This window comes from Pristis pectinata, chromosome 26 (genome assembly GCF_009764475.1).
Source record: "Pristis pectinata isolate sPriPec2 chromosome 26, sPriPec2.1.pri, whole genome shotgun sequence".
Classification (NCBI taxonomy): domain Eukaryota; kingdom Metazoa; phylum Chordata; class Chondrichthyes; order Rhinopristiformes; family Pristidae; genus Pristis; species Pristis pectinata.
The window spans coordinates 24097018-24116389 of NC_067430.1; the positions used below are offsets into that span (position 1 = coordinate 24097018).

Below are 19372 nucleotides of genomic sequence, written 5' to 3' on the forward strand. Positions count from 1 at the left end.
TTGGTTGCAATGGTACTTTGTGTGGCTTCTCAATCCTCATTGCAAACTCCTTGGCATGAGATTCCAATCACCTTTTGTCATCCTGATCTGCTTCATCAAACGCAGCTTTGTTTGTCAATTTTACAATGTCTTCTCAAAGACTTTTCAGGTTCATAGACCCATGGGAGTCATGTATGCACTCTGGTCAAAATTTCCTCCATACAGTGTTCATTGTTGCATGGGTTACACTATCCAAAGTGGTACTGATGTTGTCTATGGCCAACCTGGTACTGCTTGCAGATTTTTAAAATAATAGGTTTGTTGCTGCCGCTCATCTCCAAAATGACATGCTTCATTACATGCTGCAGGTAGTCAGCCTTGAACATAACAACATTCTGGTAACATTGCAATGGTGTTAAGGGGGCTAAAGCACTACCTGGATGTTATCAGCCATGTCCTCGCGGTTAACCAGATTTGCAGGAACACTGTGGATGAGCAAGGCTCTGTTGTCCAAGTTTTTCCTGCACAATAGTATTTGATGAAGATGGGAAAAATAACAAGGTATAATCTTGGAAGAGCAGTGCCATCATTTGCACAACACTGGGAAATTGGCCTTTTGAGTATCCCTTCAGAGCCTTGGGTTCTCTGAGTTGTAGATTGAGACAGGTTGAACTTGCAGTGACCCTTGGCATTGCCTCCAAGAAGAGGAGTTTTCCTTGAAGCCTGGAGTGGTTTTCTCATCCCTCAAGATGAATATGTGGGAGAGCATCCTCTTCCAGAAAAGCCCACAGGCTCCATATCAAACAAATGTTTAGGAATGTAGCCACCTTCTTTGATGATTAATTTCAACTTCTAATTTTACACTGCCACAGGGTGTACTTGCTGCCTCCCCCACAGGATAAATAATGTGCAGTTTGCAAATTTCTCGAAACATTCAAACTGGTTATAGCTGGCCTACAGTGCATTGGCACTTTCAGAAGATCCATTACCTACTGCATGTTCTTTCAAGCCTTGCCATAACAACTTCGTTTCTTCTTGAATCATCACCCTGAAACTCTTCTAACGACACATTTAATCTTTTTTTTTCCCCATTGTCTCACTATAACACCAGTGCCCTTCGTGACATATATCGTACATCCAAGGATAACTTTTATTTGGTCCATGTTGTTAATGATTGCTCACATAATCGACAATGCAAAATGTAACAAACTGTTGATTCCACCAAATGTTCATGTTCTTCACTTTTATTAATTGCATCCAGCTTAGTATTACTGATTATAGCTTGCAATGATTCTTTGGAGCAAATACAATCCTCAGAACTGCTGGGGTGTTTTGAAACCAACAATGCACAGAATAGATTATTATGAACAAGTGGAGCACCGCAACGTTGATGATTTTGATGAAGACAAAATGGTGTGGATGGAACTGCAAAATGCATTATTCGTGGTCATCAGTCCACTTTTTCTTATAATAAGAAAAGCTTTGTAAATTAAGGACACATGTCCTAAATAATCTGTGGCATTATAGTGAAAATTTAAAAATTGAATAGGGGTATCTGTACTTGCTATACAAGAAGTGTAAAGAAGATTCCCCAGACGAGTTCCTGGCACGATAAGTCCGTCAGATGAGTTTCAGTAAGGCAGGCTTCTATTCTCTACAACTTAGAGAAATGAAGGGTGATCTCATTGCAAAGTACAAAATTTTTGGAAGGCTCAACAGGGTAGTTGCAAGAAGGATGTTTCCCCGGCTTAGAAGTTAAGAATGAAGGGTCACAGGCTCAAAATAAGGGACAGGCCATTTCAGACTAAAAATATCACCCAACTGCAGAGGAACGGTGGTTCTGCATCCATTTAACTGCTTACCTATTTCTTCTTTTAAGCATTATTAGGTTATCGATGGATTCCAATCCATGCAACCTCCTGTCCCAGACATGATTCTTGAGATTTGCTGCAGGAAAATGACAAAAAAGACAAAAACATAAAGTGCCTTTCAATCCAGTGAATTGTGTTGTTCTGATATTTGACAAGCAGACTTGACTTTCTTGCATTTTCTGTATATCTTTTGTTTCTTGTCAAAGCTGTATTCTTACACCACCTTAATTCTTTGCATCTTGGATAGTGGCAGGATTCATCTGAATAACATCTGTGTTGTTAGAATCTTTTGCTTATTAACTTATTACATGTTTCAACATCGAGATCCACACAATATAGGGATATCCTTCTCTTGATAAACTCTTAACAAAGGTAAACTGCCTAATTTACCTACAGCTCCAGAAACAATTGTAATCCTTTTCATACCATCTTCACAACACCATTCTCTGACCCTAAGCCATTGAGGTTTATAAACACTTCCATATATTCAACTGCATGCTTTCCAATTATGATGCGCACAATATTCCAACGCTCGCCCAGATGCAGAAATCTACAGTATTAGAAAGGTGTCCTGCATCCTGTACTCATTGTGGGAGCCCCATTCCATCATAACCCTTATTTAACTATTTTGCTCAAGTAACTTCAGTGTAATTGAAATACGGATTTTTTTAAAAACTCATTTTCCTATTTTGATGCATTCTCCTGCTACAAAAATAGGTATCTTTAAACTACATCATTCTCCAAATGCCTTCTACTTCTGAATTATTATTGATTACAGCAGTTTTTCTTCCCCCATCATTGTTCATTTCTAGTACCTACAGCAATTCCCTGCACTTTTAATCGTTTCTATCTTTCCTAAATGGTTAACATCCAATATTCAATTCCCAGTCCTGATTTTCCTGCAGCCATTTTTTTTAAAGATATCTTTATTAGTCACACAATGAAATGCATCTTTTTGTGTCGTGTTCTGGGGGCAGCCCACAAGTGTCGTCACACTTCCGGCGCCAACATAGCATGCCCACAACTCCCTAACCTGTATGTCTTTGGAATGTGGGAGGAAACCGGAGCACCTGGAGGAAACCCATGCAGACATGGGGAGAATGTACAAACTCCTTACAGAGGCTGGAATTGAAACTGTAATAGCGTTATGCTAACCGCTCCGCTACCGTGCCTGCCCTCAATAATCCTGCTATATCAGATTCCTCACAACACATTAACTACAGTTCTTCGTATTTATCTGCAGAAGTACATATTTATTCATTGCTATTGTGCTCTGAAATCAGATTTAACTTGTATTAATTTGCTTTATTTCATGTGAATCTAAAACCATCTTGATTGGTCTTAATGCTGTCACATTGGATATTTTATCTTGTCATGGTCAGCAAGCTGATTGTTCTGCAATTTTTCTTGATTCCATTTTTTTTTGAAGATACTCAGGAACTGTGCAAGTTTTACTTCATGACTTTTCAGTATGAATCCCGAATAACATTTGTGATAGGGTTCTTATCTGTCTGCAACAAATCTGCAGTTGTATGCTCAATAGCTAGAGCCATATTTTCGGCCTTGTTCTCCACCCTGTCAGACATTCCTTTGGTCTCACCACCACCACCCCAAAACGTGCTTGTATTCTCACTTTTCTAGTTCTGACACAGGGTCACTGAACTGAAACCTTAACTCTGTTTTTCTATCCATAGATGCTGACTGACCAATCAAAATAGCACATCATATTTACTGAACACATATGAAGACAAACGTGCAAAAGCATACTAGTCTAGAAAATGGTGTCTAAATGGGATAAACTGCAGACCTGAGAAAGGGAACACATGTTCACGATCAACAGATGTCCATCCAATGATGAGCAATGCTGTTAACAGTGAGATTTTTAGGATAACAGGCAGTGGTTTCCACTTCTCAGTCTCCATTGGAAATGGACACATCCTTTAGTATCTGCAACACAAGACAGCACACAACTTCAGAGCTTTTCCAATTGGTTAGTCAGTCAAGCAATCCCCCTGAAATACCCCTGCAAGTAATTACTGGAAGCTTCCAGGTTCCAGGTCACCTTTGCTTCCAGGTCCAATAAAGCACAATAAGCTATGAGATTAGCCAAACTATAAAACTTACATTTACTGCCTCCTACTCACAAAGATTCCCTCCTCTCGGGTTTCTTTGACATTTTCCTAGGGCTCGATGTTTTCTCACGGCTCCTCTCCTATGCCCTATGCAATAGTGTGTACATGTTAAAGAATTAGTGAAGTAACACTGGCTCAGTTTTTGAGCACGCAGTAATAGAAGAGGATTAGGCGACATTTTTAAGACCTCGATATGTCAATGTACAAGAATCTACAATGCCTCTTGTAGATGTCCTCGCCTCATCTTAATAAAGCTTTAACTTTCGGTGAAACAGCTAAAAGTGAAGTAACATAATGAAGTGCAGAATTAATTTAGTTCTCTGAAACTTGATTGTAAAGCTAAGACACAAGAGACTGAAGATGCTGGAATCTGGAGCAAAAAACAAACTGCTAGACGAATTCAGCGGGGCAAACAGCATCTATGGGAGGCAAAGGCCTGGTCAACGTTTTGGGTCAAGGTGCTGCATCAGGAAGACATCCTGCTGTAGGGGTCATGCATTCATTTACATTCACCAAAAGTTAAAGCTTTACTAACATGAGGTGAGGACATCTACAAGAGGCAGTGTGTCAGGAAAGCAACATCCATCATTAAGGACCCTCACCATCCAGGCCATGCCCTCTGCTCACAGCTGCCATCAGGCAGGAGGTACAGAAGCCTGAAGATCCACATTCAAAGTTCAACAACAGCTCCTTCCCCACTGCCATCAGGCTCTGAACTGACCTGAAAAACCCTAATTCTACCTCGGACTATACTTCCCTCAACTTGCACTAATGTTGTTACATTATTTTTGTGTAATGTGTTGTGTAAGTTGTGTATAATTTATGTTAATTTAAGTTTACGTAATTTATGTCTGTCTTGTTTGTAATGTATTCTGCTTCTGCTGCTGTAAAAAGCTAATTTTCATGGCATTTATACCCTGGGTATGTATGCCCATGACAATAAACTTGAAACTTGATTTGAACAATTCACAGCAAGAAATCACAGCAAGAAATTTTGCACTATTTGCTGAAATTATGATTTTTTGTACAAAAAGGAACATTGATTATTTTGATTCACTATAGTTTTTTTCCTGTGGTGACCCATTATCTTCAGTTAAATACTTTGTGATTATCAACATCTATACCACTGGTACTGCTTTGCCCAGTCATTGCCAGGTAGGCTGGCAATTATTGCCCATCCCTCCATTCTCTAAAATGAGTGGCTGACTAGGCCATTTCAGAGGGTACTGAAGAATCAACACCTCCTTCAGCATTTATTATTTCTCATCTCTTCCCCAATTCCTGACCACAATCAACTTTTATTGCCCTCTATCACATCCTTCAAATTCCAGTTGCAAAGGCATACTAAAACAGGCCAATGCTTATTCATGTTCTATAATTACACTTGCCTGGGTATCAGTTCTTTATGAAGATTAAATGTCTGTTTCACGGTCCTTTCCCTATGCGTAAAGTAGTAATACTTTATAAAATACAACAAATTTGTATGAAATTGTATCCAGTTCTTCAAATGAAAAATCCTTCCCCTAAAATAAAAAGAAAAAATACATTGTAGCTCTAACTAAAATAGTACAAATGCACAAAAATGTTGAACAGGGATGAGTGATTTAACAGCCTTTTCCAGAAATCTGTGAAGCTTGTACATCAAGTTACAAATTCTCCAATCTGCTTTGTGCAACATTACCCTTGGGAGACAAAAAACAAAAACATGCACAATCAAGAAGGGATTGATAAATGGTCACACACCAGCCAGCCAGGATGGTTGGGTAATTTTCATATTAAACAAGCTGTCGTCAGTGACTATGAATGACTTTATGCCCAATTATTGGAGGGGGAGTGGATATGGAGTCACCCTAGTGCTTTTCAGGAGAGAAAAAAAATAAACTCGCCAATACATTAGCACAGTAAAGGTGAATTTCTGCAATATAGAACATTTGTGAGAGCACGCCTCGAGATGGCGTGCAATTATGTTCTCCTTATCAACAAAAAAGTCCAAGTAGTCACCATATGGGATCCTGGGTCTGTCACAAGGAGAGATGGACCTTTAGAGCACAGAAGAATATATCATGACTTCACTGAGATGTACAAATTTCTTCAAGGGCTCAACAGGGTAGATCTGGGAAGATTGTTACCCCTGGCTAAGGAGTCTAGAAGTACAAGTCACAATCCCAAAAGAATGAGTAGATCATTTAGGAATGCAGTGAGCCATAATTTCTTCATAGAGAGGGTGGTGAATTCTTGTGATTCTCTACCTTAGAGGTTTGTGAAGGCTCAGTCATTGATTACATTCAAAACTGAGACTGGTAGTTTTCTGGACATTTGAGGAATCAAGGGATATGGAGTTGGGTAGGAAAATAGTATTGAAGTGGAAGATCAGCCAACGAACGAGCAGGCTCCAGGGACAGAATGGACTGGTGCTGCTCCTACTTCTTGTGTTATCCTCCCTGGTGATGAGGTTACATGTTCACAAAGTATTTTGCGGATGGTACATACTGTAGACAAAGTGCAATGGCGACAGACAATGTTTGGTTTGTGTGGAGGATGGATTAACAGTCATTGCCATTAGACTGCTTTGTCTTTGATTTACAAAGCTTTTCTTGCTATAATACTGATCCAGTAAGGTACACATATTTCAATCACACTCCTGCTTTATGGCTTGTAGATGGTGGACAGCCTTTAAGAGGCAAGTCAATCATTACAGGATACCCAGTAAATCTTCTAGCTTATACCCCCAACTACTTCATTTTCTCTTTAAGAGGTTGCAGATGGCTTTGTTTGTCAATGAAAATCACCACTTATGATGGAAGAAAAATGTGATTAGGCAGCAGAAGACAGCTGGGCCTGGGACACCCCCTTGAGAAATTCCTACATTGATGTCCTAGCGGTGAAGCAGACAACATTGTGGGCTGAAAGGCCTGTTCACCTGATGTACTATTCTATGTACTGGATACTGATCAGTGAGATTTATGCTGACAAACTGCAACCTCGGTTTGAGCTATTGAACATTGCAGGATAAAGGATAACAATACAGGATAAAGTGTTGTTCATTTAAGAATGGGAGAAGGAAATTTTTAGTTCACTCTTCCCTCATTTTTTTTTGCATCGAATGGATGTCCTTGTGGAGCTTAACCAGGTGGATGCAGGGATAATCTTTACCCTGGCTCAACTGTCTAGAACCAAGGATCACTGTCTCAGAGGGCAGTCATTTTGGAAAGAAATGAGAAATTTCTTCATCCAGAATCTTTGTACCAAATTTTTGTAATTCCTTATGCATGAGGCTTGTGGAAGCTCAGATGCCAATTGAGACTGATAGACTTTTGGAACATGGGCTTAGCATGGGAAAGTGATGCTCAGGTTAAAAAAAACCTCCGAGATGTCCTACTTCTTTTCTAACCGGTGCTTCTTCCAACTGTGGTCGAGAGAGCTCACACCCATATCTCTGCCATTTCCCGCACCTCCGCTCTCACCCCCACCCTTTCCAGACCCAACAGGGATAGGGTGCCCCTTGTCCTCACATTTCATCCCACCAGCCTACGTATCCAACACATCATTCTCTGCCATTTCCAACAGGACCCCACCACCAAGCATATCTTCCCCTCCCCTTTCTGCCCTGTGCAGGGACCGCTCTCCACGACTCCCTAGTTCACTCCTCCCCCCCACCCATCCTGCTCCCACCCCAGGAACTTTCCACTGCCCCCACCACAGGTGCAACACCTGCCCCTACACCACCTCCATCCAGGGACCCAAACAGTCCTTTCAGGTGAGACAGAGATTCACCTGCGCCTCCCTTAATATCATCTCCTACATTCAGTGCTCCAAGTGTCGCCTCCTCTACATTGGTGAGACCAAACACAGACTAGGTGACCATTTTGCAGAACACCTGCACTCTGTCCATAACCGCAACCTGCATCTCCCCATTGACAGTCACTTCAACTCCCCCTCCCACACTATCACTGATACGACGGTCCTCGACCTCCTCCACTGCCAGGAGAATTCCAAACGCAGACTAGAGGAACAGCACCTCATTTTCCATCTTGGAACCTTGCAGCCTAACAGCATGAATATTGAATTCTCCTAATTTAGGTAATCCCCACCTCCCCATGAACACCCCACCCCCACCTTGCTTCTTCTCTTTCCTAGCCTTTTTTCTACTATTTTTTTCCTCTCTCCTTAACTTTGACCCATCCCCTGGTGGATCTGCTCTCCCCTCCTCACACCTATCACTATGTCTTACTTGTATCGACCTATCACCACCTCGCCTCCCCTCTTTTGTCCACCCATCACTGCTCTGCTCTTCCCTCCTATATATTGGGCTTCCCCTTTTCCTATTTTCAGTCCTGACACAAAACGTTCACCGCCTGCTTTTCTCCACAGATGCTGCCTGGCCTGCTGAGTCTCTCCAGCATCATCGTTATTTTCATGAAAAAAAATCACATACGGAATGGTAGAGCATGTGCAAAAAGCCAACTCCAGCTTCTATTTCCTTCGTTCAAAGGGTTATAAATCTTTGGAATTATCGTGCTTTGAAAACTGAGACTGAGGAGATGGAGACCAGGCGGGAGAACGGACCCGAGGCGCAGCAGCTGAAGAACGTTGAGGACCCCACACGGCTCCACGGAGAAAGTGTCAACAAGCCCAGCGCCAGCTGTATTTTCACCGACGGAATAGTTTGGCACAACTGCAGTCTGCAGAAGAAATCACCGTCCGGTGCTGCGGGCCGTGAAGGAACGCGGAGCTTCGAACAACGGTCGGGCGGCCGGCCGTCCATCACCAGCGACCGCCACTCCTCCCCGCCGTCGGGGGGCGCGCGAATCCTCCCGCCGTCAGGGGGCGCGCGAATCCTCCCGCCGTCAGGGGGCGCGCGCTCGCGTACCCGGCCCGCCAGAGGGCGCGCGGGAGCCGTGGGCCAACGGTCAGAATCTGACAACCGCGGTCGGGGGTGGCCGCTGCTGGACGGACGGGCTCTCGACAGGCGGTGGAAACCTTCAGCCGAGGGCAATGCCGAATAAAAACGGCTCTCCACCACCGTCAGGGGAAAAAAAAAGGTAAAAATAAACGAATAGGAGCTGGGCGGTCCCTGGAGGACGTCATGTCCCCTCCCTCCGTCAGACCGACCCCGATCACCGGGCGCTGACGACGCCGCTCCGCGCTCAAAACGACTGACTCACTGCGGAGATGACGGAACATCCTCCCGGCCGGTTACGTGATTCCCCCTGCTCCCCGGAAAGCCGCTTTACACCGGAGCCGACATTGAAAACGGAGTAGCTGCAGAGAGGCACAAACGGCTGCGGATGCCGGAAACCATTCGCCGCTCTCGGTTTTGCTTGCTGTGTGCGTGTGCACTCGATCATTGGACGGGTCTGGCGGTGACGCGCTCCAGGCTCTGCCTCCATTTCACCGCAGCTCCGACTTACTTCCCCCAAACATCTCCACAGGGATGTGTGGGAGGAAGGCGTTAGATAGTATTAGGCGAGGTTTAAAGGTCGGTTGTGGGCCGAAGAGCCTGTATCGTTCTATGATTAATAAAAAAACCGAAAGATGAAACACAGTATTTGCACCTTTCACAATACAATTTATTTTTTTTTGTTCCAAAATAAACTTTATTTATCATAAAAAACAAACTATATACAACAATAAAACAGTGCAAACCTTTACATTAGTGTCCGGATCAATCATTAGTGTTACCTTTTTATATATAAAAAAACACAGCACCGATGCCACTCGTGGGGCTCCCTGGGGTGCACACAAATCTGGTGATCCTGATCTGTACAAGAAATGGAGATGTGACCTTCAGAAAGCTGTCAGGGATGCCGAGAGGCAAGACCGACTCAAAATAGAGTCCCAGACCAGTTATGGCAGGGCTTACATGCCATAACAGACTATAAGACGAAGATGGGCTGCATAGTTAACAACAGCGCATCCCTTCCTGATGAATTTAACACATTCTATGCGAGTTTTGAACAGAAGGGAAGTGGATTATCACCACCCACCCTGACAGCCTCCAATGCAACTGCACCTGTGATCAACGTTGAGGACGTAAGATCAGTCTTCTGGAAAGTGAACACGAGGAAAGCATCTGGCCCAGATAGTACCCCTGGCCGTGTGCTCAGATCTTGTGCTGATCAACTGGCAGAAGTATTTGCGGACATATTTAACCTCTCCCTGCTTCAATCTCAGGTTCCCACCTGTTTAAAGAAGACCACTATCGTCCCAGTACTGAAGAAAAGCAAGGTAACATGCCTCAATGACTACTGACCAGTGGCTCTGACATCCACCATCATGAAGTGCTTTGAGAGGCTGGTCATGGCACGCATCACCTCCAGCCTCCCAGACAATCTTGACCCACTGCAATTCGCCTATCACCAAAACAGGTCTACAGCGGACGCCATCTCCCTGGCCCTACGCTCAGCTTCGGAGCATCTGGACAGTAAAGACACTTACGTTAGACTATTATTTATTGACTACAGCTCTGCCTTCAATACAATAATCCCAAGCAAACTTGTCACCAAACTCCGAGACCTAGGACTCAATACTTCCCTCTGTAACTGGATCCTTGACTTTCTAACCAATAGACCACAATCAGTGAGGATAGGCAGCAATACCTCTGGCACGATTATTCTCAACACTGGTGCCCCACAAGGTTCCGTCCACAGACCTCTACTCTACTTCCTATACACTCATGACTGTGTGGCCAGATTCTGCTTGAACTCCATCTGCAAGTTTGCAGATGATTCCACCGTTGTAGGCCGTATCAAACGATGATGAGTCGGAGAACAGGAAGGAGATAGCTTAGTGGAATGGTGTCATGACAACAACCTTTCCCTCAATGTCAACAAAACAAAAGAGCTGGTCATTGACTTCAGGAAAGGGGGCGGTGCACATGCACCTGTCTACATCAACGGTGCTGAGGTTGAGAAGGTTGAGAGCTTCAAGCTCCTGGGAGTGAACATCACCAACAGCCTGTCCTGGTCAAATCACGTAGATGCCACAGCCAAGAAAGCTCACCAGCGCCTCTACTTCCTCAGGAGGCTAAAGAAGTTCAGTTTGTCCCCTTTGACTCTCACTAACTTTTAGTGATGCACCATAGAAAGCATCCTATCTGGATGCATCATGGCTTGGTACGGCAACTGCTCTGCCCAGGACTGCAAGAAACTGCAGAGAGTTGTGGACACAGTCCAGCGCATCACAGACACCAGCCTCCCCTCCTTGGACTCCGTCTTTACCTCTCGCTGTCTTGGTGAAGCAGGCAGCATAATCGAAGACCCCACACACCCAAGACATTCTCTTCCATCAGGTAGAAGATACAAGAGCCTGAGGGCACGTACCACCAGACTTAAGGACAGCTTCTACCCCACTGTGATAAGACTATTGCTTGGTTCCCTTATACGATGAGATGGACTATGACCTCACGATCTACATTGTTGTGATCTTGCACCTTACTGCACTGCACTTTCTATGTGGCTGTGACACTTTACTCTGTACTGTTATTGTTTTTACCTGTACTACATTAATGCACTCTGTACTAACCCAATGTAACTGGACCGTGTAATGAATTGACCTGTACGATCGGTATGCAAGACAAGTTTTTCACTGTACCTTAGTACAAGTGACAATAATAAACCAATACCAATACATCCCACTCCCATACTGACATGTCTATCCACGGCCTCCTCTGCCGCCACGTTGAGGCCAGACACAGATTGGAGGAACAACACCTCATATTCTGCCTTGGGAGTCTCCAACCCGATGGCCTCAACATCAATTTTTCCAACTTCCGGTAATCCCACCTCTTCTTTTTCTCCCCCCCCCCCCCCCACCCCCGTCTTCCCTTATTCCTGTGGCTCTCTCCCCCCACCTTGATGACCTGCCCATCTCCTCTTCTCCCCTCCACCATTTTTTATTCCATGGTCCACTGCCCTCTCCTACCCTCTCACCTGGACTTGCCTATCACCTGAACTCACCTATCCCCAGCCTGCATGTACTCCTCCCCCTCCACCCACATTCTGGCTTCTGCCCTCTTCCTTTCCAGTCCTGATAAAGGGTCTCGACCCGAAACATCGGCTGTTTATTTCCCTCCATAGATGCTGCCTGACCTGCTAAGTTCCTCCATCACTTTTTGTGTATTGCTCCAGATTCCAGTATCCACAGAAATTCTTGGACAACACTTACTCCTTTTTTGCATAGCTTTCTGAACCTCTCAATTCAAAACTTCCACCTCCCCAATGTACTTTGGTTGATTTCCCCATCACTTTTTACACACCCCTGCAAATGCAGATTCAGAAAGAAAAATTGGTAAATTGGTTTATTATTCTCACATGTACTGAGGTACAGTGAAAAACAGACAGGATGATACATCAGCAACACGACCACCTTCAGAGCAGCATGTAGTGCTAACTCTACTGCACTTGGAATATCTGTCAACAGTGCCTCCCAAGATTGGTGCAATTCCAGGAGTTGAGGCTGTCAACATACTTTGTTTTTTAATTGGAGAATGGTTTGTTGGCAGTGCTTACTGGGAACTATCCTATCCATTCTCAGAATCACTCTCTGGGAGTGTTGCTCAAAGGTCAACTTCAAAATCAATCCAGAGAGCAATGGCAGCAGAAGCCAGGTCTGATGTGGTAATATCACTAACTGGAGTCTCCTGTGACTGTTGCAGAAATTGGAGACCAGCATTCCTAGGAGTAAGTATCACCAAAATGAAGTTCCTTGGTGTAAATATCACCAGTAGCTTGTCCTGGTGCAACCACATAACCACTATGGCCAAAAAAGCACACCAGGTTCTCTACTTCTTCAGAAGGCTAAGGCAATTCAGCATGTCCCCATTGACTCACCAGTTTTTATAGCTGCACCATAGAAAGCATCTTATCTGGATGCATTACAACTTGGTATGGAAACGGTTCTGCCCAAGACCGCAAGAATTGCAGAGAATTGTGGACACAGCTCAGTCCATCATGAAAACCAGCCTCCCCTCTATTGACTCTGTCTACACTTCTGCAGCCTCAGCAACGCAGCCAACGTAATCTAAGACCCTTCCCAACCTGGTCATCCTCCTCCACTCTTCCATTGGGCAGAAGATACAAAAGCTTGAATATATGCGACATGCACCACCAGGCTCAAGAACAGTTTCTATCCTGCTGTCATAAGACTTTTGAAGGGACCTCTTGTACAATAATGATGAACTCTTGATCTCACAATTTACCTCGTAGTGGCTCTTGCATCTTATTGCCTACCTGCACTGCATTTTCTCTAACATATACTGCATTCTGTTATTGCTTCTGCCTTTGTACTACCTTGATATACTTATGTTTTGAAATGATCTGCATGGATAGCATGCAAAACAAAACTTTTCTCTGTATCTTGGTACATGTGACAATAATAACCCAATTACTAATCTGAGCCTTGTAAGTCAAATGCAAAGTTGGGAAAATTACACAGGTAAAGAATGTCCCATATAGATATTTAATTAATCCATATAATTTGCCTCCAAAGGTTAATAGGCCTGTTATTAGTCACTACATTTCCTCTGGGACCATTTGTGTTCACAAATGTAGCTTCCTTCCCCCTGTTCCTGCAAGCGGTTCATTGCTTTGGGAACAAGTTTGTAGCTTCCTTTATCTTTGGAAGAACATTCCAGTGTGCTGCTTGTTATTATTTGTACTGTTAGTCTTGCTATTTCAGATATGCAAAGAAGCAAAGAACAGTACAGAACAATACAGGCCCTTTGGTCCACCATGTTGTGCCGACCTTTAAAGCATGCCTAAGACTATCTAACCCCTTCCTCCCACGTATCCCCCTATTTTAAATTCCTCCATATGCTTATCTAACAATCTCTTGAATTTGACCAATGTACCTGCCTCCACCACTACCCCAGGCAGCGCATTCCATGCACCAACCACTCTCTGGGTAAAAAACCTCCCTCTGATATCTCCCTTGAACTTCCCACCCATTACTTTAAAGCCATGCCCTCTTGTATTGAGCATTAGTGCCCTGGGAAAGAGGCGCTGGCTGTGTATCTATTTCTCTTAATATTTTGTATACCTCCCCCATCCTCCTTCTCTCCAAAGAGTAAAGCCCTTAGTCTCGCCTCATAATCCATACTCTCCAAACCAGGCAGCATCCTGGTAAATCTCTGCACCCTTTCCAATGCTTCCATATCCTTCCTATAATGAGGCGACCAGAACTGGACCAGATATGAATCATTAAGTCTCTCTCCCCTTCCACAGATGCTAACTCACCTCGCTGAACGTCTCTAGCCTTTTCTGTTTTCAGATTTCACCATCTGCACATTTTTTTTATTTTTAGTGTGTTGGGTAGCCAAGGGTACAAAGACACAGGGCATGATTTTGTGTGTTGTTGGCTCAATTCAGTTTAAAAATATGATTTGGAAGGTGATTTAATCTGAGTTTATTCATCAAATGCAGATAGGCAGTTGTCAGGGTGATCAGCTCTTGCAGACACAGTAATTACTTCAGGTTCAGTTGTGATCCCCAAGATGTTAATTGGAGGTGAGGAACAGTTCATTAACACTATTGCTATTGAATGTCAAGGGAGAATTGTTATTGCCTAGTGCTTGCGAATGTTACATGCTATTTATCAGAGTTTGATTTTTTTTAGTGGATTCACAGGACAATGAGTCTCTTCTTCAAAAGATGACTATAAAGAGTCCCCTTCCATATTGCTGTTCTTCTTCGTCTTCCTGCTGCTCTTCTTAAACCAGTTTGAATTCAAGAACTTATGCAAATTACATAAAAATCTTGTTTTTATCTTGAGAGAGAGTCACATGTATATCATGTGCATGTCAGAAAGAGAAACAGATGAACTCATCTTTTATCATGTGATATGTTTTACATGTGATATCTTAAAGCGATTAAGGATTTCAAAGAACATTAATTAAATATTGTGTTTGGAAGAGGAGCCATTGAATGCAAGTGAAATATCATCATACGGCTGATTGTGTCTGAGAAATCATTGGAAGTTTATTAAAGTTAGTGTTTAGAAGGAAAGGGGAAATTCACAGTTTGCCTTCGAATAGACTCTGTGTTAAACGCATCTTGTAGGTACTCATCCGTACATAGAAAAATTCTGACACAGGAGGAGGCCATTAGACCTGTCATTTCTGTACCAGTTGAAAACAGCTGTTTTGTCTAATCCCACCTTCCAGCACTTGAAAAGCCATCACCTTCACAGCTGTAGAATAGATGCACAGCCAAGAATTTTAAAACATATTGAGTGCTTCTGCCTCTACCACCTTCACAGGTAATGAATTCTCCCATCACCATGTGGGTGAAAATAAATGTCTTCACCTCCCCTCTAATCCTTCTGTGAATCACTGTAAATATATGCCCTTCATTATTGACCCCTCAGCCTCTCCTCTGAATGCTCTTTGTTCCAAAGAAAATTGCCCCAGCCTACCCAGTCTTTCCACATAGCTAAAATTTTCCAGTCTTGGTAGCATTCTCATAAATCTCCTCTCCAGTGCAATCACATCTTTTCTGCAATATGTTGACCAGAACTATACAGCATCCTGAAGCTGTGACCTTTCAAGAGTGACATACAATCTTTGCATAACTTCCATGCTTCAACTACTAAAGAAAGGTATCTCATATATCTGTTTTAACTTCTTTATACTGATTCTGCTAGTTTTAAGAATCTGTTGACATATACACCATGGCCCTTTTGTTCCTCACACTTCTCAGCATCCTCCAATTTATTGAGTGCTCCCTTGCCTTCTTTCACCACCTCACACTTCTCTGGACTAACTTGCTTCTGCTACTTTTCTGCCCAAACTGACAAGACCATCTATATCCTAGTCAATCGCTTTCCTCCTATCAACCATGCAGCCAATTTTTGAGTCATCTGCAAACTTCTTTGCCTCTGCATTTAAGTTGAAATCATAAATAGACACACGAAAAGCAAGGGACTCAGCATTGACCCTTGTGGCACCCTGCTGGTAATATTCACAAAAATGTCCATCGCTGCTTCTTGTCACTTCCTATCCAACATACCACTCTCCCTTGCATCACATGTGCCTTTACTTTTTTGACCAGTCAGGCATGTGGTAGCAAGTCAAAAGCTTCATGGAAATTCACGTAGACAACTTAAAATATAGCTCACCCCCACCACTCCAGACACAGCGCTCCAGACCAAAGGCTTCACCATCCACCGCATCAGGTAAAGGCAGAGGTGGTGGCATTTGCTTCATGATTAATTCATCGTGCTGCACAGACATGACAGTTCTGTCTCAGTCCTGCTCCCCCAACCTGGAACCTCTGGCAGTCAAGTGTCGTCTGCTGAGGGAGTTCTCCGCCATCATCCTAGTAGCAATGTACATTCCACCCCTGGCAGACGTCAAGCTGGCACTGGAGGAGCTGAGCACCATGCTCAGCGTTCACAAGACAGCGCACCCTGATGCCTTCCCGATCATCGCAGGGGACTTCAACCAGGCCAGCTTGAAGAAGTCTTTGACCAACTGCCACCAACATGTCACCTGCGGAACCAGAGGAGCCAACACACTTGCTCACTGTTACACCACCAGCAAGAACACTTACCGTGCCATCCTGCGCCCGCACTTTGGCAAGTCCAATCACCTGGCTGTACTTCTACTCCTGGCATATAGGCAGAAACTGAGGACCACAGCAGCGGTGGTGAGGACCGCGAAGGTATGGTCAAGGGAGGCGGAGGAGCATTTACAGGACTACTGTGATCCTGCCTGAGCAAGGACCTGGACCCGCTGCAATTTGCTTACCGCCACAACAGGTCTCCAGCGGACGCAATCTCACTGGCTCTCCACTCGGCTTTGGAGCACCTAGACAACAACAAGACATACATCAGGCTGCTGTTTATCGACTACAGCACGGCATTCAACACCGTCATCCCCTCAGTACTAATCGAAAAGCTTCAAAACCTGGGCCTCTACCTCCCTCTGCAACTGAATCCTTTCAGTGCAGATCGGTAATAACAGCTCCTCGCTGACAACACAGGTGCATCTCAAGGATGTGAGCTTAGCCCATTGCTCTTCTCTCTCTGCACTCATGACTGTGTGGCCAGGCACAACTCAAAGTCCAGCTGTCAATGCGCCGGTGACGCCACTGTTGTTGAGAGAATCTCAGATGGCGACGAGGAGGCGTACAGGAGTGAGATAGATCGGCTGATTGAGTGGTGTCACAAACACAACCTTGCACTCAACATCAGCAAAACCAAGGAATTGACTGCAGGCTTCAGGAACAGGATGTCGGGAGAACACACAACAGTCCTCATTGAGGGGTCAGCGGTAGAAAGGGTGAGCAGCTTCAAGTTCCTGGGTGTCACCATCTCAGAGGATCTATCTTAGGCCCAACACATTGATGCAATCATGAAGAAGGCACGCTAGAGGCTCTACTTCATTAAGAGGCTGAGATTTGGTACGTCACCAAAGACTTGCAAATTTCTACAGATGTACGGTGGAGAGCATTCTGACTGGTTGCATCACCACCTGGTATGGAGGCTCCAATGCGCAGGATTGAAAGAGGCTGCAGAGGGTTGTAGACTCAGCCAGCTCCATCAGAGGCACAACCCTCCCTGCCACTGAGGACATCTTCAAGAGGCAGTGCCTCAAGGAGGCATCATTAAGGACCCTCACCATCCAGGGTATGCCCTCTTTGGATTACTACCATCGGGGAGGAGGTACAGGAGCCTGAGGACACACACTTAACGATTCAGAAACAGCTTCTTCCCCTCTGCTATTAGATTTCTGAATGGTCCATGAACCTATGAACACTACCTTACTATTTCCCTTTTGCACTATTTATGTATTGTGTAACTGACAGTAATTTTTATGTCTTGCACTGTACTGCTGCCGCAAAACAACAAATTTCACGATGTATGTCAGTGATAATAAACCTGGTTCCAATTCTCAGTCAGCCAGGACTTCCCCTGAACAGATTCATGATGACTGAAATTGATTAATTCCCTCCAAATGAAGATTTTTGCAATCCCTCAGAATTGTTTCTGATAATTTGCCTACTATTGAAGTTAAATTAATTGGCCTATAATTTCCTCCAATTTTAAAGAACAGTATAATATTAACAGTCCTACAATCTTTCGGTAGCAGTCCTGCAGCAAGAGTGTTTGAGGAAAGAAGATCAGAGTCTGCAATATCCTCCAATTCTTCTTTTAACATCTTGGGTTGCATTTTATTCAGGCTTGGTAATTTATCCACTTTCAAGAATGCTAAACCCTTAAATACTGACGTGATGCTTATCCCATCCAATAATCCAATATTTCACATGCTTCTACCTTAACTAACACATTAGCATCAACCCCCTACCCCCCTCCCCACCTCCCTTTCACCCGCCTTCTTTTGTAAATTAATCATTGAGAACCAGATCAACAGCAGTACCACCGCATGCTTTGGCAGCACATACTCTAAAATTGGAACGACACTGAGAAGATCAGCATGACTTCTGTGCAAGGGTGGCATGCAAAAAAAAACCTCACACATAAATTACCCAACCCTCACTCTTCCTTGCTTTTTAGCTACATATAAATGACTGCTGGATTTTCTTTGATTTTATTTGGCAGATTTTTTCATGTCCTATCTTTGCTTTCTTCCTTTCCCTTTTACTTTCAGCGCTATACATTATATATTCTACTTGGTATTTTGTGGAATTAAGTTCCCTGTATCTGACAAAATGGACCTTATAATCTAGGAAGCTCTAGGTTCGGCAGTCCCACCACTTTCCTTTTTTTCACCTTGAACCTCTTGAATCATCTTCCCGAATACAGTTTCTCCTTAAATTCTTAAATTTTATTTAGTCATTTCCAGAGATTTCCCTGAAAACTCCGGATTAATAATAACTTCCCTTGAACTTTCGATATCAACTTTTTGTAAAATGATATTGGAAATATTAGGGAATTGCCACAGTAGGTTGCTTCACTACAGATCATTACAGGGGAGATCTTGCCTGACAAATCTGTTAGAATTCTTTGAGGAGGTAACGAGCAGGTTAGACAAAGGAGAGTCAGTGGATATTATTTAGTTAAATTTTCAGAAGGTCTTTGACAAGCTGCCACACGTGGGGCTGCAAAACAGGATAAGAGCCCATGGTGTTAGAGGTAAGGTACTAGCATGGATAGAAGATTGGCTGACTGGCAGAAGGAAGAGAGTGGGGATATAGGGGTCCCCTTCAGGATAGCTGCTGGTGACCAGTGGAGTTCTGCAGGGATCAGTGCTGGGACCACAACTTTTCACTTTACACGTTAATCTGGATGAAGGAACTGACGGCATTGTGGCGAAGTTTGCAGATGATACAAAGGTAGGCGGAGGGACAGGTTGTGTTCCAGAGGCAGGGAGTCTACAAAAATACTTGGACAGGTCCAGAGAATAGGCAAAGAAATGGCAGATAGAATGCA

General features: G+C 43.8%; 1 protein-coding gene and 1 pseudogene across 3 annotated transcripts in view; one reads left to right on the forward strand and one right to left on the reverse strand.

Annotated features, from left to right (window-relative positions):
- The window catches only part of LOC127583299 (tumor necrosis factor receptor superfamily member 14-like), a 54913-nt gene extending 45301 nt beyond the window's left edge, over nucleotides 1–9612 (reverse strand). The window contains exons 1-5 of one of the 3 annotated variants that reach the window (XM_052039133.1): nucleotides 9148–9612; nucleotides 5371–5505; nucleotides 3975–4069; nucleotides 3658–3797; nucleotides 1842–1926 (exon numbers count right to left, since the gene is read on the reverse strand). In XM_052039133.1, coding sequence (XP_051895093.1) covers nucleotides 1842–1926; nucleotides 3658–3787 — 215 coding nt within the window. In that variant the 5' untranslated portion in view covers nucleotides 3788–3797; nucleotides 3975–4069; nucleotides 5371–5505; nucleotides 9148–9612. The remainder of the gene's footprint in view (nucleotides 1–1841; nucleotides 1927–3657; nucleotides 3798–3974; nucleotides 4070–5370; nucleotides 5506–9147) is intronic. The other 2 variants (XM_052039134.1, XM_052039135.1) reach the window with 2 other exon arrangements.
- Nucleotides 9613–18365: 8753 nt separating this feature from the next.
- LOC127583549 (uncharacterized) lies at nucleotides 18366–18465 on the forward strand (annotated as a pseudogene).
- Nucleotides 18466–19372: the final 907 nt, after the last annotated feature.